This window comes from Balaenoptera borealis (genome assembly GCF_965194805.1).
Source record: "Balaenoptera borealis genome assembly, chromosome: 15".
Taxonomy (NCBI): Eukaryota; Metazoa; Chordata; class Mammalia; order Artiodactyla; family Balaenopteridae; genus Balaenoptera; species Balaenoptera borealis.
Genome location: NC_138871.1, coordinates 39,663,387 through 39,685,024, shown reverse-complemented (window position 1 = coordinate 39,685,024; position 21,638 = coordinate 39,663,387). Strand labels below are relative to the sequence as shown.

Below are 21,638 nucleotides of genomic sequence, written 5' to 3'. Positions count from 1 at the left end.
AAATGTACATTTTTTTCTTTTTGATTAATACATTTTCCCATTCCTTATAAGCACAGACTACACTTTAAAAAGCCAGTGACTAAAATGCAGCAAGTTTTCAATAAATGCTAGCTGCTATTTGAATAAACAATCTATCAAATTTACTTTTGTAAATTTAAAAACCAAGTATTTTTCTTATCTAGAAGTTCAAATATTTAATATCAGAGCCTAAAGTTTATGCTGTACTCACAGACAGCCATCATTTATGCTTTTAAAAGTGATAAGGACATACTGCAGAACCTCCCGTTATGTAACTGAAATGCAAATCACATACCTTATTTATCATATTCAATGTGCATTCAAAAACAGCATCAAATATTTGAGGTATTTCAGCTGTTATATGTCCTCCTAACTTGTTGACAATAATAGCCATAGTACTAAGCACTTCTGGTTCTCTAGCAGCTGGGACATTTCTCTGATAATCAATGAGAACTGCATCCAACAGAGGAGGAACAAAATTTTCAGCTACCTGTTTAAAAAAAACAAAAAAACAAAAAATCCACAACTTTTCAATTTTAATGTAGGCACTTGCTAACTCTTATTAAGCAGCTAGGTCAATGTCATCTGTAAGATTTAATCTAGGTTGATCATCTGCTGAAAACTGGAAACTCCTGTGCTTTAAAAATTTTTGTATATTAAAACTTAACCAAGAGAAAGCGAGAAATCACAATAGGCTGAGAAGGGCCATGGACATTGCATAGTTTAAATCTGTAATTACTAAAGAAAACTGGGGCCTGATGCTCTAAGTATTGTGGCAGGACCAGGATTCTAGGAATACTGTGTGTATGCGATGGGTAACCTCAAAGTAGAGTCCTCCTCACCAATACTGTACCAAGGTACTCATATCTAACCAAAAGTAGACACCCACTCAATGATTTTTTTTAATTTAATGAATGTTAGTTGATATTTTAATAATCAGAAATAATAACCATCACTTACTCTCAAAAAAGGAACTGGACTATGCCAGAAAGACTGTGTGTGAGGGTTTCCAAGATTCTCAATAAATACAGTCTTAGTAAGGCGTAACTTCTATGCTTTTAATAGGTTCTCCATTAAGATGTACACAATAAATATAACCATGTTTCATTTACCTGAAGATTACTAGTTAGTAGCGTCCCACCATACAAAACTAGTTAAGATTTGAAGGATAAACACAAAATTATTTTTCCTTTTACCTACTTGGTTTCTCTTAACTAGAACTGAGTCTCACTTCTTTTTCTTCCTTCAAGTTTTATTGAGACATGATTAATGTATAGTGCTAAGTTTACTTACATACATGAAATGATTATAAAATAAGTTTAGTGAACATCATCATATAGATACAAATAGAAAAAAAAAACTGTGATGAAAACGTTTAGGATTTACTCTTAACAAACTTTCTTATATAACATACAGCAGTGTTAATTGTATTTATCATGCTTGTACATTACATCCTTAGTACTTATTTATGTTAAAACTGAACGTTATATATTTTGACTGCCTTCATCCAATTTCCCCTCCCCTCATTCCCCCACCTCTGGTAAACACAAATCTGGTATCTTTTTCTATGAGTTCGTTGTATGTTTGTTGATCTACAACACGATGTTACTTCCTGCTACACAGCATAGTGAGTGATTTGGTATTTTTATACATTTCAAAATGATCACCACATTAAGTCTAGTTATGATCTGTCACCATAAAAAGATATGAGTTATTGACTATATTCCCCACATTATACATTTCATACCCATGACTCATTTATTTTTTCCTCCCCCACCCTCACATTTCTACTCTTAACACTGAAATAATTTATTTTCCTATATACTGGATCTGAAGTGTTTGACTATCTTTGAATTCACAGCCCCAAACCTCAACATAAACCTTAGTTGTAAAACATAATGAGACCCTTCTTCTTATTACCACTGATACTCCTGAAATTATTGCCTAAGTTGTTGTAAATTATGAACTTCTCAATTCCTTCAATTCATCCTACTTTTTACTTTCCAATTTTAAATACAGTTCTGATCTCATACATAATACATGTTTAAAACCTTTCGGTATTTAAGCTTGATACCTTGAGAATTTCCTGAAAAAAATTTCCATATCAATAGGAACAATATTGAAAGTTCAAAATTATGAAAGTAAGTAGCACAGTTGTCAGTGCTACTTCCACACAATAGTGATAAACAGGATAGGATTTTTGGTAATGTTTCCAGGATCAAGAAAATGAAAGGTATACAATAACTAAACATAAATCTCATTTTCCCCAAGTTGAGGCATATGGAGCTGGTTTAGTTTCTGAAAACCATTTAAGACTAACAGGAATAAGAGAGCAAAAGAGACTAAACCTTCAACTAGGAAAGTGCTTACTCCCCCCACCACTGAAGAGGCAAACTAATGACAGCTTTGCAAATTGCTCTCAAAGCCATGAGGAAAACAAAAATTTCATCTGAACTCTATCCATGGAAAAATAAAAACGACCCAATCATCTCAGCTATCTTGTTACATCACCAACGCCCCCACCACTAACAGCAATTTCTTTCGAAGATGGTATATATCTTATTATTTTAATGTACTTAAGGACTCCACTAAATAGAATGTTATAAAATAATGCCAGATGTAAACATCTAATTACCTTTAAAAGAGCTAAACGCATACAGAATATATGCACATTCCAGAGAATGCAGCATCAACTTTAAAAACAAAAAGCACATCTCACTTACCATCTGCGGATCATTGGACCGGCTCACCCAACCAGATATTAACTTTAAAGTTTCCCTTTTTACTGTTCGCATACTTCTAATCAATGGTTGCTTTGTAACCATCTCACCTAAAAAATACAATCAGGTGGAATCCAACTTAACAACTAAAATTCTACACTGGCAGTTACATGTACTTCAGACACTATTAGTTCCCATTTACCATTAGAAAACTTAAAGACAAGAGTACACAGATGAATTTCCTGGGAAAATAAACTAAGACTAATTTTATAGGGGAAAGGGGCATGTGAGTGGTTAAAAAAATTGTCTAGGATTGCCTGAAACATGGGACGGATTAATTTAAATCTGTGAGAAGTGCTGAATGCTTATGCCAAGGCAGTGAATGCAGAACTGACTTATTAATACATCATTCCATAAGAATTCAGAATCGCTTACCATTAGCTTGAATAGCTGCAGAAATATTTTCACTGAGGCACTTGTATACATTAAGCATATCTAAATAAATTCTCCCAAGCTGAATCACAAACGGGTGTCCAACCGCTTTGCAGGCTCTCACATTTGTTTTCAATATGCTACCAAGTTGCTTGACTGTTTCAGGATCTTTAAGTATATCCACATTCTGCGAAGGACAAAAAACAACTCCATTTAACATATGAGAATTATTCTTGTAGCTAAAGCAAAAAACATTACCCACATTACTCCAAAGCACCATCACATTTATAATGTTAAACGGTGAAACTAATGTAAAAGTCTTCATTACTAAAAATAGAGCAAAATATTCCCAATTTTCCATCAAAACAGAATAAAAATATTAAAATTTTTTCAATGTGCAAAAGTACACATAGAAGCACTTATGGATCAGATATACATGTCAAAGGTACTAAATTTACTACTTCTGTAAATGTAATTTTCTCAATTTCCATTAGAACTTTTACAAAAAGTAATAAAACTTACTTTGGTTGCTTGCTGGATTATGCTATCCCAAACCTGATTAGGAAGTAGCATGTATTTTTCTATCAAATGTTCTTGTACTGTTTGGTCTGTTTGTGCACCAATCATGTACCCCACAGCTTCATAAAATGTATGGACCTATGTTAAAAGGCAGACAATTTACTTGCATGCATCATAATAAGGAAAACCACACACAAACAATCCACATATACACTTAAACTAATTTTGTTAAAGTGTCAGAAATAATTTATATTAAGTAGGAAAACAGCCTAACAAACTTTTGGTTGAATTTCTGCCTCACTATAAAAACCTAACCACAGAAACACTTGAACTGAATTCAAGAGTGGCTTTCTTTCTATTCCCATTAATAAATTCTCATTAAAACAGTAGTTACTTTCTAAGAAAAATATGCTTGCTGATCCACATACCTGTTGAGGCTGAAGATCACAAATTATAGTGTTAATGTTGTTCAAAATCTCATCAATAAATGGCATTACTTCTCCAACTTGAACCTGAACAAAATGCCTGCGGCACTTTTGAGCTATTTTAATGAAAGTATCACAAGCCATGTCCTGGACTCCATCATGGGTCTCTAACAAAACAAAAACAATTATCAAAAAAATTTTCTAGAAAAATTTTCCATTTTTTATTCAGCAAAAGTAACTAAATAAAATATATTAAGCAAATAGGATTTACCATGCATGAATTCAAAGAGCTTGTTAACTACAGTCTTCAAGAATTTCCAGTGAGCTCTTAAAAATCGTGGATATTGACCTACTATGTACATGATATTTGATGCAATAATAGCTTTATTATCTTTGCCTCTTTTCTGTTCACATAATCCTAGTAGATCCTGTAAAATAAGACAAATTTCAGTCATTTGTAATAAAATACACTTAGCTGAAGTTCCAGTTCATACCTATCTCTTACATACCTTTATAACAGTAACAAGAAATCGTTTTTCATCCTCTTCATGCATTGCTCCACTAATGGAGCCAATCGCCCAACACAATGTATTCAAATTTTTCCATGACCACTCCGTACCATTCACTTGATTGTGAAGCTTCTCAGTCATTATTCTTTCTGTATCTACATAATCCAGATGAGTAAGATAAACTACAAGGAAGGAAAAAAATTCCAAATGTTTCAAAATGCAAAACTTAATGAGCAAAAAGATTTTTACTAAGACTAACAGTACATTAATAAGGATGGCTATTAACAGATTGAGAACCTAAGCATGCCACATTTCCTAAAAAAGTATTTCCACCCTAAACTGAATTACAAAGATAAAGATTAAATTAACAGTATTTATTAACTTACCTAATGTTTCTCTCATATTCTTATACAAATTTATGGAATCTGTATCCTTCATGAATTCTCTTACAACTTCTCCCTGATCATTTTCTACAACTAATACTTCCTCTGGTTTAGCCATTCGACTAACCATCAGTAAACGGACCTATTCAACAATAAACAAGAGAAACAAATCTGTCAGATCTTTGAAATCAGTCACATCAAATGTAACCCCCACTCCCACTTAATACCAACATACCAAACAAAATTATTCCCACAATATAAAAGAATAAGTAACATGGATAAAAATCAATTGTTAACTTTCTTGCATCTCATTTGCATTCCTAAGAAACTCACAAGTGGTGCTTGGATAGATTTAGCCAAAAAATAAAAGCCAGTATTTGCATTTGGTCCCCCAAATCACAGGAAGCACACTCAACCACCCACTATTGTTACCTTGGACAACACAGGCAAATACAGCTGCCTCCTGGGAGGAACATCAAAATGTTGACTTCCAGATAGCAATGGAGAGGCAGATGTTGAGAATGGGCTCTCTCTATAGAGTTCAGCTGCCAGGTGATTCCAGTACTCAAGACAAATCTTAAAGATTTCAGTTTCCTCTACTTCGGATACCAACAACATATAATGAAGGGCCTACACAGGAGACCAAAACTATTAAAACAATCCTTAGACGTTACTAACCAACCTCAAACTGCTTTCCATTTGCTACGTTGATGGGAAATAAAAACTCATGTTGCATTCTATACAACTCTGACATTTCATTATTCATCAAACAGACAACAGAAATTCTCTAGGAACAATTGTGCTTTCTTCTGACATGTCCTAGGACGCGTCAAGAAACTTACGTGATTGTAAAAAGGTATGGACATTAAAAGACATTTGGTAATAGCAAAAAGGTAGAAATAATCCAAATGGGGCTTCCCTGGCAGCGCAGTGGTTGAGAGTCTGCCTGCCAATGCGGGGTACATGGGTTCGAGCCCTGGTCTGGGAGGATCCCACATGCCGCGGAGCAACAAAGCCCGTGAGCCACAACTACTGAAGCCTGCGTGGCTGGAGCCCGTGCTCTGCAACGAGAGAGGCCACCGCGGTGAGAGGCCTGCACACCGCAATGAACAGTGGCCCCCACTCGCCGCAACTAGAGAAAAGCCCACGTGCAGCAATGAAGACCCACCACAAACAAAAATAAATAAATAAATTAAAAAGAAAAATCTGAATCATTAAAAAAATAATAATAATAATCCAAATGTTCAACAGATGAACGGACACAAAACTCAATGTATATCCATACAAAGGAGTATTATTCAGCCATGAAAGGGATTAAGTACTGATACATGCTGTAACATGGTAACATGCTAACTGAAAGAAACCAATGACAAAAATCAGTATGTTATGATTCCATTTATATGAAAGGTTCAGAATAGTTAAATCCATTGAGATGTAAAGCAAATTACTGGTTGCTAGGGACTGGAGGGTAGAGCGGATTGAGGGAGTGACTGTTTCAATGGGTACATCATCCTTTGTGGGTGATGAAAATGTTTTGGAATAGGTAAATGGTTGACAACACTGTGAATGTACTAAATGCCACTGAATCAAACAATTTACAATGGATAGTTTTATGTTATGTGAATTACATCTCAATTTTAAAATAAGGTCTTTAGACTTTTCATCTTAGAAATGACAAATCTGCACACGCTTTAGGAATTTAATTTTCATTATAAAGTATTGATCTGGTATTGAGTAGAACACAAAAATCGTGACACTTGGCTTTTAACAACTATAATTCAGAATTGACAACATATATTTATATTGCACAGACAAGTAACAGGTAAGAAGATATGTTAAAAGGTATAGGAATTTTTAGAACAAAGGTGTACTTTAAGTTTTTATTATTAATTTCAGAAGCCAAAGGCTCCACAAAGCCTACCTCCATGAGTGTTTCCCTGAGATTTAATCTTTTTTCTATAAGTTGACCATGTTCTTTAAGAAAGGTGCAGAGAAACAAACTGAGATTTTGAATAAAGTTCTGTTCATCATCCTTTCCATTCGAGTATGCAAGTCGAATATTGGTATTTAAAGGAAGCATCTGAAAGTTTAAATATGGATCATAACCCCTTCATTTTAAAAACAACAAAGATATCACATTTAAGTTCTAAATTTCCACCACCCTTTTACTAATTTTAAAAAATACGGAGTGGGACTTCCCTGGTGGCGCAGCGGATAAGACTCCAAGTTTCCAATGCGGGGGGCCCGGGTTTGATCCCTGGTCAGGGAACTAGACATGTATGCCACAATAAAGAGTTCACATGCCACAACTAAGGAGCCCGCCTGCCGCAACTAAGACCCGGTGCAACCAAATAAATAAATTTTTAAAAAAAAAACAACAAAAAAACCACATGGAGTTAAACAGCTTATTCTTCCCTAGAATGCCTTGGTCTATTATATCCATTTTTGTAACATTCTGTCCTAGCTTTTGATTTTTTTAAAAGTTGCAAGTAGTAAAATTTCCTCAAAGATTATGCTTTGAAATATTCCCTACATCAGAGTTTTCCCACCTAGTGTTATTAAAAATGTAAAAATAGTTGATTCAGATCGCGAACATATATAGTAATGTAGTTTTATGATTAACCTTCTAGATAATTTCATATACACCTAGTCAAACTAACACTTGGCTAATCCCTTCATTTAAGAGATGAAAGGTCAAAGGCAGAACTGATATTAAACCCCAGGTTACCAAGCCTCTAAATTCTGTAGAAATAAATTACCATGACACTCCCAGAACATTTACTTCAAGGAATTTTCAAAATGTTCATAAAAATTTCTAGCTTACCCTTCATTTTATATAATAAATGTACAATCACATTACAGCTGATCTATTTATGGTAAGCTGTGCTGAAATGGTTCAACTCAAACCCAACTTTTTCTAAGGCACTAAAATTGTTTAGTCAGTTTTTAAGGGTGTTGTTATTACCTGTTTTAGCTGCATCATTGTCAGCGTAAATAGCGTTACAAATTGTTCCTCATACTGGCTTACACTCACACCAGCGATCTCAGTGAGGCACTTCAGAGAGACATTTCGAAACATTGGAACATTCAGGAACTATTTTAATTTAAAAAAAGTGGGTGGGGTGGGGGGTGGGGGGGAAGGAAGCATAAAGTTAAATGGCCTGAAGCACTTTACTTAAAATTAACAATTAAAAAAATAATAAAGGATTTAGAAATCAGGAACACAGATGAAAACTATCAGGCAAATAGGTGGTGATAGGGTTTTTTGGCACATGTATTTTAAGGAAATTTTGTTATCCATCCAATAGACAGTAAATGCTTTAGGAGAATACTGTGTTTTCTTCTGATGTGTCCTCAGACACTTGGAAAACACAAAGTTGCTTAGAAACTTTCCCCACAATCTATTACATGACTTTTAAAGACATCATGTTTTCTGTATAATCTAAAAAGATTATAATTGTTTAGGATTTTAAGAGATGGACAATGTACCTAGGATTAATAAGGTGTGGAAAAACTGGCTCTTTCATATTTAACTATTGAGAAGGTATAAAAATAGCCTCCCATTAGGGGATGGAAATTTGGTAAGCATCAGAAGCCTTAAAAATGGACATACCTATTGATCCAATACTTACACGTATTAAAATTTATACCAAGTAAATATTTGGACAAGTGCATAAATGTCCAATATTTCCTGCACTACTGTTGACAATGGCAAACAATTTAAAATAAACTGTCTATGGATAAAATGGTGGCTCTAACACAGTAAATTCAGATTAGAATATGACCATATCAAGCCCTCAACTACAAAGCCCCAAACGTAAGTTATAATAGTATGCTTTTATAAGGTCTTGATTAAATACATAATTTACTCATTATATCTGATTAGAAAACATCTGGAAATATAACCAATTGGTAACTATCTCTGGATGAACAATTATAAGACTTTACATAGGTATTACATGCTACTGTAACTAAAAGGAAACCAAATTCATTATTAGTTGTTCACATAGAATTTGGGAGATTGCCTGGTATGAGTGGCAGAATCATAAAATTCTGACACTGTTTTTAAGAATTAGTAGCTGAAACTACAGAAAAGTTCTTCTGAGCAATTTCCTCATCTCAGAAACAAGGTTGATTATGGCTGTGAATGTGGAATGGTTTTAATATTCAAAAGAGCATTACAAATTAAGAAAATACACACCACTATCCAGTGATAAATATAACTGAAATGTATTCACTATACCTTATAAATTAATGTGCTGATTAACTTGGTCTCAAAAATATATCCAAGTGGAATCCAGTTAAGAAATCTGAGCAACGTTTCCAAAGTTGCATGTACAAGTGGAGCATTTTGGGAATTTTCCTACAACAAAAACATGATTGTAAATTATCATCTTCCTATATAATTAATTATTTTTAAAAATGAAATTAAAAGCACTTACCATCACAAACTGACAAAGCTGAAAAATTTGTGAGAATTCATTGCACATGCTAAAAAAAAAAAAAAATTGATCAGTTCAGAACACACATAGAAATGAATACTGTCATTATTTACATACTAACAACATTTCAGCAGCCATTGAAAACTTGAGTTACTTCTATTTATAAACACAGATATAACTTCATCGAAAGTTACAAAGCTATTAAAACTATGTGTAAATATCACTCTTAAAACTCACCTATAAATAGCACTTAATTTCATTCTTGAAGGTTTGGTTTTCATGTCATCCTTACTCTACTTGAATAATTTCAATCAATCTCATCTTTTATTTATTTTTTAAAATTCGGCCACACCGCATGGCATGTGGGATCTTAGTTCCCCAACCAGGTATCGAACCCACGCCCCCTGCAGTGGAAGCGCGGTGTCTTAACCAATAGACAGCCACGGAAGTCCCTCAATCTAGTCTTTTAAATCAAGACAGTCAAAACAGAACTCTCCAAAATGAGAGAAGTGTTTGATATATCCCCAAACCTAAAATGTGCTTATACACCAAACCAGAGAAAAAATCCTAAATTCTGAAGCTAGTCTGAATACATAAAGGTAAAACATTTCTATTTCTGTTCCCTAATGACTAAACACATTTTTATTACTATGTTGAAGAAAATAAAATCTGGCATGTTCCTGGTGTTAACTATACGGAAACTGTAGGAACATTAAGAATAAAGTAGACATTTGGACACAAGTCATATCCTTGGACCTATGATTAACTAGACATCATATAAAACAGATTCCAAAGAGTTTTTTGGGAATTCTTAACCTATATTCCTTCCACATGACATGCATGAAGTTAATTTTGCTATAATGTCATACATATTTTTCAAGCCTCCATTATTTAGAATATTAGGCCACTTTAGCACTATTTAAATTTGTAGTCAAAAAGAATTAAGTGTGTTAACTTTTAATAATCATAGTTCCTTAAAAATTTACAATCTACCTCCAAATTCCTTGAAATTGCTAGAGAAATTACTTAAAATGTCCAAAACAATTACTTGCCTGTCTTTTAAATGCTTAGCTTTCACTTGGGTTATCTGTCCACTAGAGAAATCAAATACTTCTTCACTCAAGAGTTTCAGAATCACCATATTATTCTGACAGAGACTTTCACTGGTCCTACTTGCTCCAACAATGTCACTGATAAAAGTTGGCCAATGTTTTGGCCATTCTTGTTTCAGTATCTAAAATAAGATAGGAAATGTTAATTTCATTTCACTTGTCAATGGTAAAGAAAACAAACTTCATAGAAATTGTGTGATACCAAAAGCAGGAGCAAATATCAACCACCTTTCATTTTCTTCCCCTTTATTAAGACAGGAAATGTGTTGCTCTCTACAGAATGTACTGAGTAGAAACTACAACACAAAGTTCTGCGTCTCAAGTGCCCTGTTCCTCCTCTCAATTAACCTGATTCATCTAATCTAGCTCTAATGTGTATGCATATCAATATTTGCCAGATATGTGCAAATTATCCTAAGAGACTGTAAGATCTAACTCTAAATGATAAAAAGGTGATGGGCAGGGAAAGATATTTTCTTTGGCTGGAATCTGGGCCTTGAAATATAGGTAGGGTTTGGAGATACAAATTTGGAAGAAAAGAAGCATTACATTTGGGGACAGAATCATCTTTGACCAAAAGCCTAATGGACTGTATTCAATTTTAAGGTCTGTACTGTTGATTCTGTATGCTAGGGATTTCCCAACAATATTCTGTAATAGCACCTGTTAAGTAAGAGGTAAGCAACTTAACCTCTTTGGACTCCTCCCTCTTCCCATTCAGAGATACGTTAACAACAAAAAGTCCTCAATAAAAGCCAGTTTAACTTAGTGAAAATCCAAGTGTTTAGGAAAACCCAATGTTTCTATAACTTATTAAATTTAAAAAAACCTGTTTTTTCCCTCACATACTAATTAATGTTCTCAAGAAATTTTTTGGACATATTATAAAAGGTAGGTAAACTTAAAATTTCTAAAGTTACACATATAGAAAGATTAAAAAACAGGCTAAGTATAGAGATCAATTAAAGGGATGCTTGAATTCAAAGGCAATTTTTTCAATGAATTAATAAGACTGAGATAGTGGACATGGAAAGGAAACATGCACAGTATGAGACAGATGAGAAAAAATTTTTTTTATTTTAATAGATCTTTATTGGAGTAACTATTTATTGTGTTAGTTTCTGTTGTACAGCAAAGTGAATCGGCCATATGTATACATATGTCCCCATATCCCCTCCCTCTTGAGCCTCCCCCCATCCCACCCCTCTAGGTCACTGCAAAGCACCGAGCTGATCTCCCTATGCTATGCTGCTGCTTCCCACTAGCTAACTATTTTACATTCGGTAGTGTATATATGTCGATGCTACTCTCACTTCACCCCAGCTTCCCCCTCCCACCTTTTGTCAAGTCCATTCCCTATGTCTACATCTTTATTCCTGCCCTGCAACTAGGTTAATCAGTACCATTTTTTTTTTAAGATTCCATATATTCATTAGCATACGGTATTTGTCTTTCTCTTTCTGACTTAAGTACGACAGACTCTAGGTCCAGCCACCTCACTGCAAATAACTGAATTTCGTTTCTTTTTATGGCTGAGTAATGTTCCATTGTATATATGTGCCACATCTTCTTTATCCATTCATCTGTTGATGGACATTTAGGTTGGTTCCACGTCCTGGCTATTGTAAACAGTGCTGCAATGAACACTGTGGTACATGTCTCTTTGAATTATGGTTTTTGCAGGGTATATGCCCAGTAGTGGGACTACTGGGTCATATGGTAGTTCTATTTTTAGTTTTTTAAGGACCCTCCATACTGTTTTCTATAGTGGTTGTAACAATTTACATTCCCACCAACAGTGCAGGAGGGTTCCCTTTTCACCACACCTTTTCCAGCATTTATTGTTTCTAGATTTTTTTGATAATGGCCATTCTGACCAGTGTGAGCTGATACCTCATTGTAGTTTTCATTTGCATTAGATGAGAAATTTTTTAATCAGTTCAATCCATATTGGAGCCAAAGAAGTGAAGGTTTTACAGTACCGTATTTGATGTTTCCTACCAAAGCATATTAACAATTTTAAATGCTAGACGGCAGGCTAACTATTGTAATTACTGTGAAGATTACTATCACTACTCTGCAAGATGTTAGTTTAGTTATTCGATAAAAGCAGGTTAGACTATTTTGTTCCACCACTCAGCCTGAACTGAAGCAATTAATCCTTCTCAGGGAAACAGTGTGTCAACTAAAAACTTACCTGAACAAGAATCATATTTAATTTCCCGATATATACCTTTTCCTTCTAAGAAAAGAAAAAAGTTTAGATTAAACGAGGACTTAAAATAGATACATAAATAACAAATGTAGGCAACCCACACCCCCATAGAGAGAAAAAAAAATGACTGCAGATCTACTGTAAATGATTGTGCATATATGTGTCTGTATGTCTGTGACAGAAGTGGGTTTAAGTTGAAGACCCAATATTTAAATGATTTTATACTCTCACAATAATCTGCAAAAAAGCTCTTACCTCTACACAAGTTGGGTCAGATGACGTCTTGATAATGAGGCCAACAACATATTTTTTTATCCCTATTAAAAAAAAATTATTCAACACTTTCATAGCATGCTAATAAATCTTCAGGAACCAAAAAAACTAGGGGTGGGGGAGGGCACAGTAAAGTCAGATGATACACCTGAATCCCATCGCCAATTATGGCATTTTTGAAAAATGCCAATTAGTTTAGTGTACTACTCCTTTAAATTTTTAGTTTTTGTTAAACTTTACAAAATATTGGTTTAACAATTACGAACTACTGTATTCTAAGATATTCTTTAATGTTAGACAGTCAAGTATACCAAGCTGTGATTTTTAAATTAAAAACGAAACAAAACAAAAAACCCCATAAAGGACTAAGGTATTGTTCATCTAAATAAACACATTATTTTTGTGGGTTAAAACTACAAAAACCTTGATGACATAACTTTGTGAGCACTATAAATAAGTTTATGTAAATATTTATAAATCAGGGTCAGATGTTAATCCTTTTCAGATTTATTTTAATTACAGCATTAAGCTAATCCTATAAGTAATTTTAACTTGTTTGTCCTACAATGTAGAAAAAAATAGAGTTAAGGAGGAAGTTTTTATTTGTAGTATTCTTTACTTAAGGGTACCTTAATAGTATAATCTGTTCTTCAACAGTTAAGATTTCATGCCTTTTATTCTTTCAACAGTTGACTTCATGCCTTTGATTTTAATTTGCATCATTCAGAATTTACTTGGCATCTACTACAGCTCCCCTCAAAATTTAAAGTAATGTGGTACACTTACATTAACATACCCAAAGGGTCTGAAACAGATTCCCTAATCCAACAAATTATTTTTTCCCACTACAAAGAATAAAGACTACTCTTACATCTGTTTAATAATTTAGGTTTTGCCACCAAATGACTTATGAAGATTTTTGAATTTTCAAAGCTATCTGAACTTCAAAAATACAGATAAAGGTTTTGTTAAACTGTGTGTACCAAGTCTCATCTAACAAATCTACAACACTGGACTCAATATCCACTGAGAAGGAATATGCTAAGAAATTTACCGATAAGGAGTTAGCCAGAAATTTAGTCAACTTGAAGGCAACAAAGTGCTTATTTGATTGTAAAACTACCTTTATATAGTAATCTTCATGAGCTAAAACAACCTTCAAAAAACATTAATAATTTCCTAATTGCAGAAAAATTTCATAAGTACAATAAAGCCACAAAGTAAGGGTTATTCATCAACTGAAATGTAATGTTAAGTATTAAAAATGTTCACAATATAAGAATCATTTAAAAAACCTGCCTGCCAGGTGCCAAAAATTTAACTGTTATATACAAACACATACAATCTACTGAAAACTATGTTATCGACATTTTAAAAATTTCTACATTAGGCAAAGACAACAGTACTAATTGTTGCAGACAAGATCCACCAATGAATGAATGCTAAAACAAATGGGCAACACTTTCAGGAGAAATGCATTATCTGCATACTGTCAAATTATCTTCCCAAGATATTTTTCACTTTCAAAGTGGAAGACAGTAATCCTGTAAACAGAAAACTAGTGGGCACCAACATAACTGATAAAGATTAATAATAAATGAATAATTAAACATATTGACATCATGTACCCCTGGTTTGGTGGACTGAGGACACACCACCTGTGTGGTATTCTTGCCCCAAAATATTGAACCCCAGTCTAATCATGAGAAAACAACAGACAAACCTAAATTCAAATACACTACAAAATAACTTACCAAAACTCCTCAGTGTCAAAGACATATCAAGCAGAAATTAAGAACTGTCACAGATTAAGGAGACTAGAGACACAACTAAATAAATTGTAGACTAGGAAAAGGACAAGAGAGAAAACTTGTGAAATTTGAATTAAGGTCCATAATTCAGTTAATAGTACTGAACCAATGTTAAATGTTTGGTTGTGGTAATTTTATTATGGTTGTCTAAGTTGTTAAAAGGATAAACTAAGAGGTGTAAGTACATTCTGTACTTTTTGGGTCAGTGTTTCTATTGTCTAAAATTATTTTAAAAAAAACAAGAGGCTTTGTGGACACACAAAATAAAATCAGATCTAGATTCAATAAGGTGATTAAAACAAACAAACCGACAAGAGGAACAAGTTTTATTTTAAAATGAGTGCTAAATCATACCATTTAGTTAGGTTAACCCACACAACAATCTCATGTCCTTAATATCCACTAGATCAAATCAAAACAATTCTGATATTGTTGACCCTCCTGTTCTTTACAGATGAATTACTGTCATTAGGGCCCCTAAAAACTTAAGGAACCAAGGGGGGAAAGTGGCCGGGGGGGTGAGATGAATTGGGAGATTGGGGTAAAATAGATAACTAATAAGAACCTGCTGTATAAAAAAATAAACAGAATAAAATTCAAAAAAAATTAAGGAAAAGGGCCATTATAAACAAATAAAAAAGCACCCCTCTGAAACCTCTAATATAGGCAAAAACGTGGTTTAAACAAAACCAAAAATACAGCCTACTCTCTTAGATTAAATGACTGACAATACCAAATAATAAGAGATTCAGTAGTTTTCTTCTAAATCTGTCATAAGGAACAAGAGTAGAACTACAATTCCTGCCTCTGGTTGAAACGTGTATGAGTCTTGAGGCTTTTCTCAGCCTCCGAGAATAAGAAAACAGGATCAAACTGATCCTTCACTCTTCTGTTATCAATTAAATCAATTAAATACCTTCTCTCCCTTTTTTATAGAGGCTTCTGAAATTCACCTGTAGATGGAGCAAAGAGTAAAAGATGAAAGCAGGAAAAATGTGAAATAAGTAGTTTAAAAAACCCAAAAAACTACAAGGATCTCACAGACAATAAAGTCTCTGAGACTTTAAAAAGACTTTAAAGTCTCTTAATTTAACGTCACTCTATAATGATCAGTACTTACATCCATCCAAAGCATTGAAACTATACGTAAACAACACCTTTTTGATCAAGTACTGCTGCACACAAGTGTCTGTTTAGAATCTCCTACTGCTATGTAGCTTATCTGATTAAGTACCATAACTCCTTTCCCCAAATTCCTTCCCATGGTTTACCCAGAATTAAAAAAATAAAAGCAGTTCAATTAAGAACAATTTTACAATTGCGAACTGAACCTTTAAAAAAGAAATGGTGGGAGTTCCCTGGTGGCCTAGTGGTTAGGATTCCGGGCTTTCACTGCGTGGCCTGGGTTCAATCCCTGGTCAGGGAACTAAGATTCCACAAGTCACGCGGCACAGCCAAAAAAAAAGGTGTCACACGTATCAAGGGAGAAAAGTCAAATGTTTACAAGTAGCAGAGAAAGCTCAGCTTCTAAGATTTAACAGAAAATACTTCAATCCCAGTGTCTATTTATTCTTTGTACCAAAAGAATCAGTCGTCTGCCAGTTGCAAAAGTGACATTTATGTAAAACAAATTTCTTAAAACAAGAACTACCTTTACAAGATTTCATATCCAATAAAAACCATACTAATCAGAAATTAACTATTCCCAATTATTCAGAAAGTGTATGTGGGGCTTCCCTGGTGGCACAGTGGTTGAGAGTCCGCCTGCCAATGCAGGGAATACGGGTTCGATCCCTGGTCCAGGAAGACTCCACATGTCGCGGAGCAACTAAGCCTGTGCGCCACAACTGCTGAGCCTGCGCTCTGGAGCCCGTGCACCTAGAGCCCGTGCTCCACAACAAGAGAAGTCACCGCAATGAGAAGCCCGCACACCGCAACGAAGACCCAAAGCAGCCAAAAAAAAAAAAAAGTTGCAGACTCCTATCTCTTGCTTTCATAGTGGCTAATTTTCATACAACACAGAAAATGGAAAGCCTTGATACACTCTTACAAAAGTAAAGCTACAATCAGACAAAACTGAGTTCAATCCAGTCTCAACCATTGTGCAATACTATCCGATCAAATTCACTTTAAATATTTGTTTACTCTGTAATCACATCCTTCCATCAAAGCCATGTATAACCGAAACTTTTCTTTCACATTTTAAAATATTTTACAATGATGTGTTAGTTTCAGGTGTACAGCAAGTGATTCGGTTATATACAAATAATATACACATTCTTTTTCAGATTCTTTCCATGATACCTTATTATGAGACATTGATATTCAATACAGCACAATATATGTGCTATACAGTAGGTCCTTGTTTATTTTATATATATAGTAGTGTATGTTAATCTCATACTCCCAATTTATCCCTCCCTCCCCCCCTTCTCCCTTTGGTAACCATAAACTTGTTTTCTATGTCTGAGTATTTCTGTTTTTAAAATATGTTCATTTGTATCAATTTTAAAGATTCCACATGTGATATCATGATACTTGTCCTTCTCTGTCTGACTGACTTCACTCAGTATGATAATCTGTAGGTCCATCCACGTTGCTGCAAGTGGCATTATTTCATTCTTTTTATGGCTGAGTGATGTATTTCATTGTGTGTGTATGTGCATTGTGTGTATACACACACCCACACCCACCCTCCACATCTTCTTCATCCATTCATCTGTTGATCGGTGTTTAGGTTGCTTCTATGTCTTAGCTATTGTAAATACTGCTACTATGATCACTGGGCTTCATGTATCTTTTTGAATTAGAGTTTTCATCTTTTCTGGATATATGCCCAGGAGTTGAATTGCTGGATCATATGGTTAACTCTATTTTTAGTTTTTTTAGGAACCTTCATACTCTTCTCCATAGTGGATTACCAATTCACATTCCCACCAACAGTGTAGGAGGGTTCCTTTTTCTCCACACCCTCTCCAGCATTTATTATTTGTAGACTTTTTGATGATGGCCATTTTGACTGGTGTGAAGTAATACCTCATTGTAGCTTTGATTTTCATTTATCTAATAATTAGTGATACTGAGCATCTTTTCACATGCCTGTTGGCAAGAAAGGCTCTTTTCCCATGTCATACTGTTATTACAAACATCTGTCCATTTAAACCACCACCAATGATCATCAGAAAGATAGTCACTAAAATACAGCTATCTGTCCTCTTTACCTTATTGCCCAAAGGAATCCAGAATAATGTTCCTACTCCTCACTCAATAAAATACTCATGCGAATAAACAGCAAAACAAGAAATGAACAGCTAAAAAAACCTCAAAAGCAGGGGTTCTTAACCTAGGGTTCCCACAGATAGGCTAGAATTAGACTATAACTTATTGCCTATATGTTTAGTAGTTTTAAGAGGAATGGATCTTTATTCTTTATTTATTACTCTAAAAGGGCTTACGGCCTCAGATACTAAACTCTAAAATACATACAGCAATTAAAATTTTAGTAAGTTCATAGCATCACTATTTACAATAGACAAAATTTGGAAACAATCCAGAATGAAATTGTTACATACTGCAACATGGATGAACCCTGGCAACATATGCTACTGAAATAAACCAGACACAAAATACTGTACGATTGTACGCATATAAGTTACCTAATATAGGCAAATTCATAGAGACAAAAAGCATAATAATGGTTAACAGGGCCTGGGGAGAGAGTGTAATGGCGAGTTAATGTTTAATCGGTAGTTTCAACTGGGATGATGAAAAAATTCGGGAGATGAATAGTAATGATGGTTGCACAATACTATGTATTTACTTACTGACAATAAACTATACACTTAAAATGGTAAACATTATGTATATTTAATCACAACAAAACAAGTTTTTATTTTATTAAAAATTCAACAATTTTTCCTATAACAAAAGAACTATCATAATAAAATCCACACCCCTTTAATAAAATCTATAGGTGGTTCCTGTCTCCTGCATGGATGTAAGGTAAGGATTAGGAATTGTTAGGTCTCAAGTAAAGACCTCTTATGGAAGTTCCACAGAATTAGGAAACTTTGGGGGGATCGAATTGTTACCTTAACCTTAAGTGGTGGGAAAATACTTTCTGTCTGTATGATGTTGAAATGCAAAAGAACATCTTGAAAAATACTGCCTTGTTTTATTAGATAAAATGTAAATTTAATCAATATTATCTTTGCTCTATTATCCCATCATGTTATAAAACTGGCAAAAATACACGAATAGGAGTGCCTGTCACATCTGCCATTAGACTGATATTTCAAACATTACATTCTATGAGGGGAAAAAAGGAGTTTCTCATGGATTTGCTTAAGAACCAAGGGCTTAAAGAGCCCAAACACTTAAATTTTCTTTTCAAAATGACCAACAAAGGAAACAACTATCTCTGTTCAACAGGGAGTAACACTATCAACTTAAAATAAGTAGACATACACACAGATGTTAAGGATGCTCAACAGCAGAAGTCACAGTGAGAAGCCATTATATATGTACTACAGTGGCTAGAATTAAAAACACTGACCATACCAAGCTTTGGTGAGGATGGGAAGCATACTGCTACTGAGAATGTAAAGTGATACAACCATTTTGGAGAACAGTTGGGCAGCTAAAAACATACACCTACCATATGATCTATCCATTCTACTCCTAGCTAATCAAGTGAGTGACAGAAAGCAGATTGGGGGCTGGGGAGGTAAAGGAGAGGGCAATCACAAAGAAGGTCTTGATAACAGTGGTGTTTTCACGGGTATATGCATGAGTCAAAACATATCAAATTGTACACTTTAACACACACAGTCTATTGTATATGTTAAATATACCTTAATAAAACTTAAAAAAGCAAACAATTTTTAAAAGCCAGTATTGCTTAAAGGCAACAAGTTAAACATGTGATATTCAGTACAATGAGAGACTTTAAGCATGGAAGTGACCTGATTTAGTTCTGTTTTTTAAAATATCATGCTAAATCCTTTGTTGTGAATATATTACAAGGGACACACATAAATGGGTGTTAAGGAGCCCAGTTAGGATGCTATTGCAGAAATCGCAACGTAACCTGAGACTAGTATATGATTACTTGGTGAAATGGAGAGAAGTGGGAGTATTTTCATGGAAAAAGGCTGGCAACATACACGTTGTGTTTATCCAGTCAGCACCTAGATATGCAGAGGGCTTTACACACATTACCTCTTATATCATATCCCAATAACCATGCAAGACAATCAAGATACTATGGCTTTATCACTTTGAACCTTTTCCTCATAAATTCACCACTCCCCTTTTCAATGTCAGCAAGTTTGTATATATCTCATGAAATGTAATGATCTGTAAGCCATGTCCCTTAACAGATTAAAATATAATCCTTTGGTTTAAATTAAAATGATAGAGATTCCTTAACAAAGATTTTTTTCAGGGAGAGACAAAGGAGGCCTCCCCCCACTTCTTTATGGTTTGAATCTTCTAAACCAAGCACCAAAATTTTACAAAAGGAACAGGGCTTATAATGAAAGCTGATGTGTACTGCAGACAAGAAAGAAGAACCAACACCACTGACAGTCCTAGTGTACCTTTGCTTCAATGACTAGTAACCACTCCCTATTTGGAAATTATTCCACTTATGTATTAAAATTTCTTCTTTTTCTTGAGTCAAAAATATTGTCTTAAAAACAAACAAATGGGACCTAATTAAACTTCAAAGCTTTTGCATAGCAAAGGAAACCATAAACAAAACAAAAAGACAATCTACAGAATGGGAGAAAATACCTGCGAATGATGCAACTGACAAGGGATTAACCTCCAAAATATACAAACAGCTCACACAGCTCAAAAAAACAAAAAAAAACAAAAAAACCCAAACAACGCAATCAAAAAATGGGCAGAAGGGCTTCCCTGGTGGTGCAGTGGTTGAGAATCTGCCTGCCAATGCAGGGGACACGGGTTCGAGCCCTGGTCTGGGAAGACCCCACATGCCGCGGAGCAACTAGGCCCGTGAGCCACAACTACTGAGCCTGCGCGTCTGGAGCCTGTGCTCCGCAGTGAGAGAGGAGGCCGCGATAGTGAGAGGCCCGCGCACCGCGATGAAGAGTGGCCCCTGCTGGCCGCAACTGGAGAAAGCCCTCGCACAGAAACGAAGACCCAACACAGCCATAAATAAATAAATAAATAATTTAAAAAAACAGTTAAAAAAAAAAAAAAGGGCAGAAGATCTAAAAAGACATTTTCTCCAAAGAAGACATACAGATGGCCAAAAGGCACATGAAAAGATGCTCAACATCGCTAATTATTACAGAAATGAAAATCAAAACTACAATGAGGTATCACCTCACACCAGCCAGAATAGCCACCATCAAAAAGTCTACAAATAATAAATTCTGGAGAGGGTGTAGAGAAAAAGCAACCCTCCTGCACTGTTGGTAGGAATGTAAATATGTACAGCCACTATGGAGAACAGTATGGAGGTTCCTTAAAAACTATGGAAGCAACCTAAATGTCCACTGACAGAAGACTGGATAAAGATGTGAGACACACACACGAATATTACTCAGGCATAAAAAAGAATGAAACAGTGCCATTTGCAGCAACATGAATGGACCTAGGGATTATCATACTAAATGAAGTAAAGCAGACAAAGACGAATATCATATGATATCGCTTATATGTGTAATCTTTAAAAATGATACAAATGAACTTATTTACAAAACAGAAATACAGTCACAGACATAGAAAAAAAACTTATGGTTACCAAA

At 34.6% G+C, this 21,638-nt stretch overlaps 1 protein-coding gene across 3 annotated transcripts in view; it reads right to left on the bottom strand.

Annotated features, from left to right (window-relative positions):
* Positions 1-21,638, bottom strand: part of XPO1 (exportin 1) — a 41,829-nt gene that overhangs the window by 3,871 nt on the left and 16,320 nt on the right. For all 3 annotated transcript variants that reach the window (XM_082358016.1, XM_082358015.1, XM_082358017.1), the window contains 16 exons: positions 13,031-13,092; positions 12,758-12,802; positions 10,501-10,682; positions 9,449-9,497; positions 9,250-9,369; positions 7,972-8,100; positions 6,928-7,086; positions 5,439-5,636; positions 5,010-5,148; positions 4,624-4,805; positions 4,386-4,542; positions 4,118-4,281; positions 3,693-3,827; positions 3,174-3,357; positions 2,742-2,848; positions 314-508 (listed from right to left, as the gene is read on the bottom strand). In XM_082358016.1, coding sequence (XP_082214142.1) covers positions 314-508; positions 2,742-2,848; positions 3,174-3,357; positions 3,693-3,827; positions 4,118-4,281; positions 4,386-4,542; positions 4,624-4,805; positions 5,010-5,148; positions 5,439-5,636; positions 6,928-7,086; positions 7,972-8,100; positions 9,250-9,369; positions 9,449-9,497; positions 10,501-10,682; positions 12,758-12,802; positions 13,031-13,092 — 2,207 coding nt within the window. The remainder of the gene's footprint in view (positions 1-313; positions 509-2,741; positions 2,849-3,173; positions 3,358-3,692; positions 3,828-4,117; positions 4,282-4,385; positions 4,543-4,623; positions 4,806-5,009; positions 5,149-5,438; positions 5,637-6,927; positions 7,087-7,971; positions 8,101-9,249; positions 9,370-9,448; positions 9,498-10,500; positions 10,683-12,757; positions 12,803-13,030; positions 13,093-21,638) is intronic.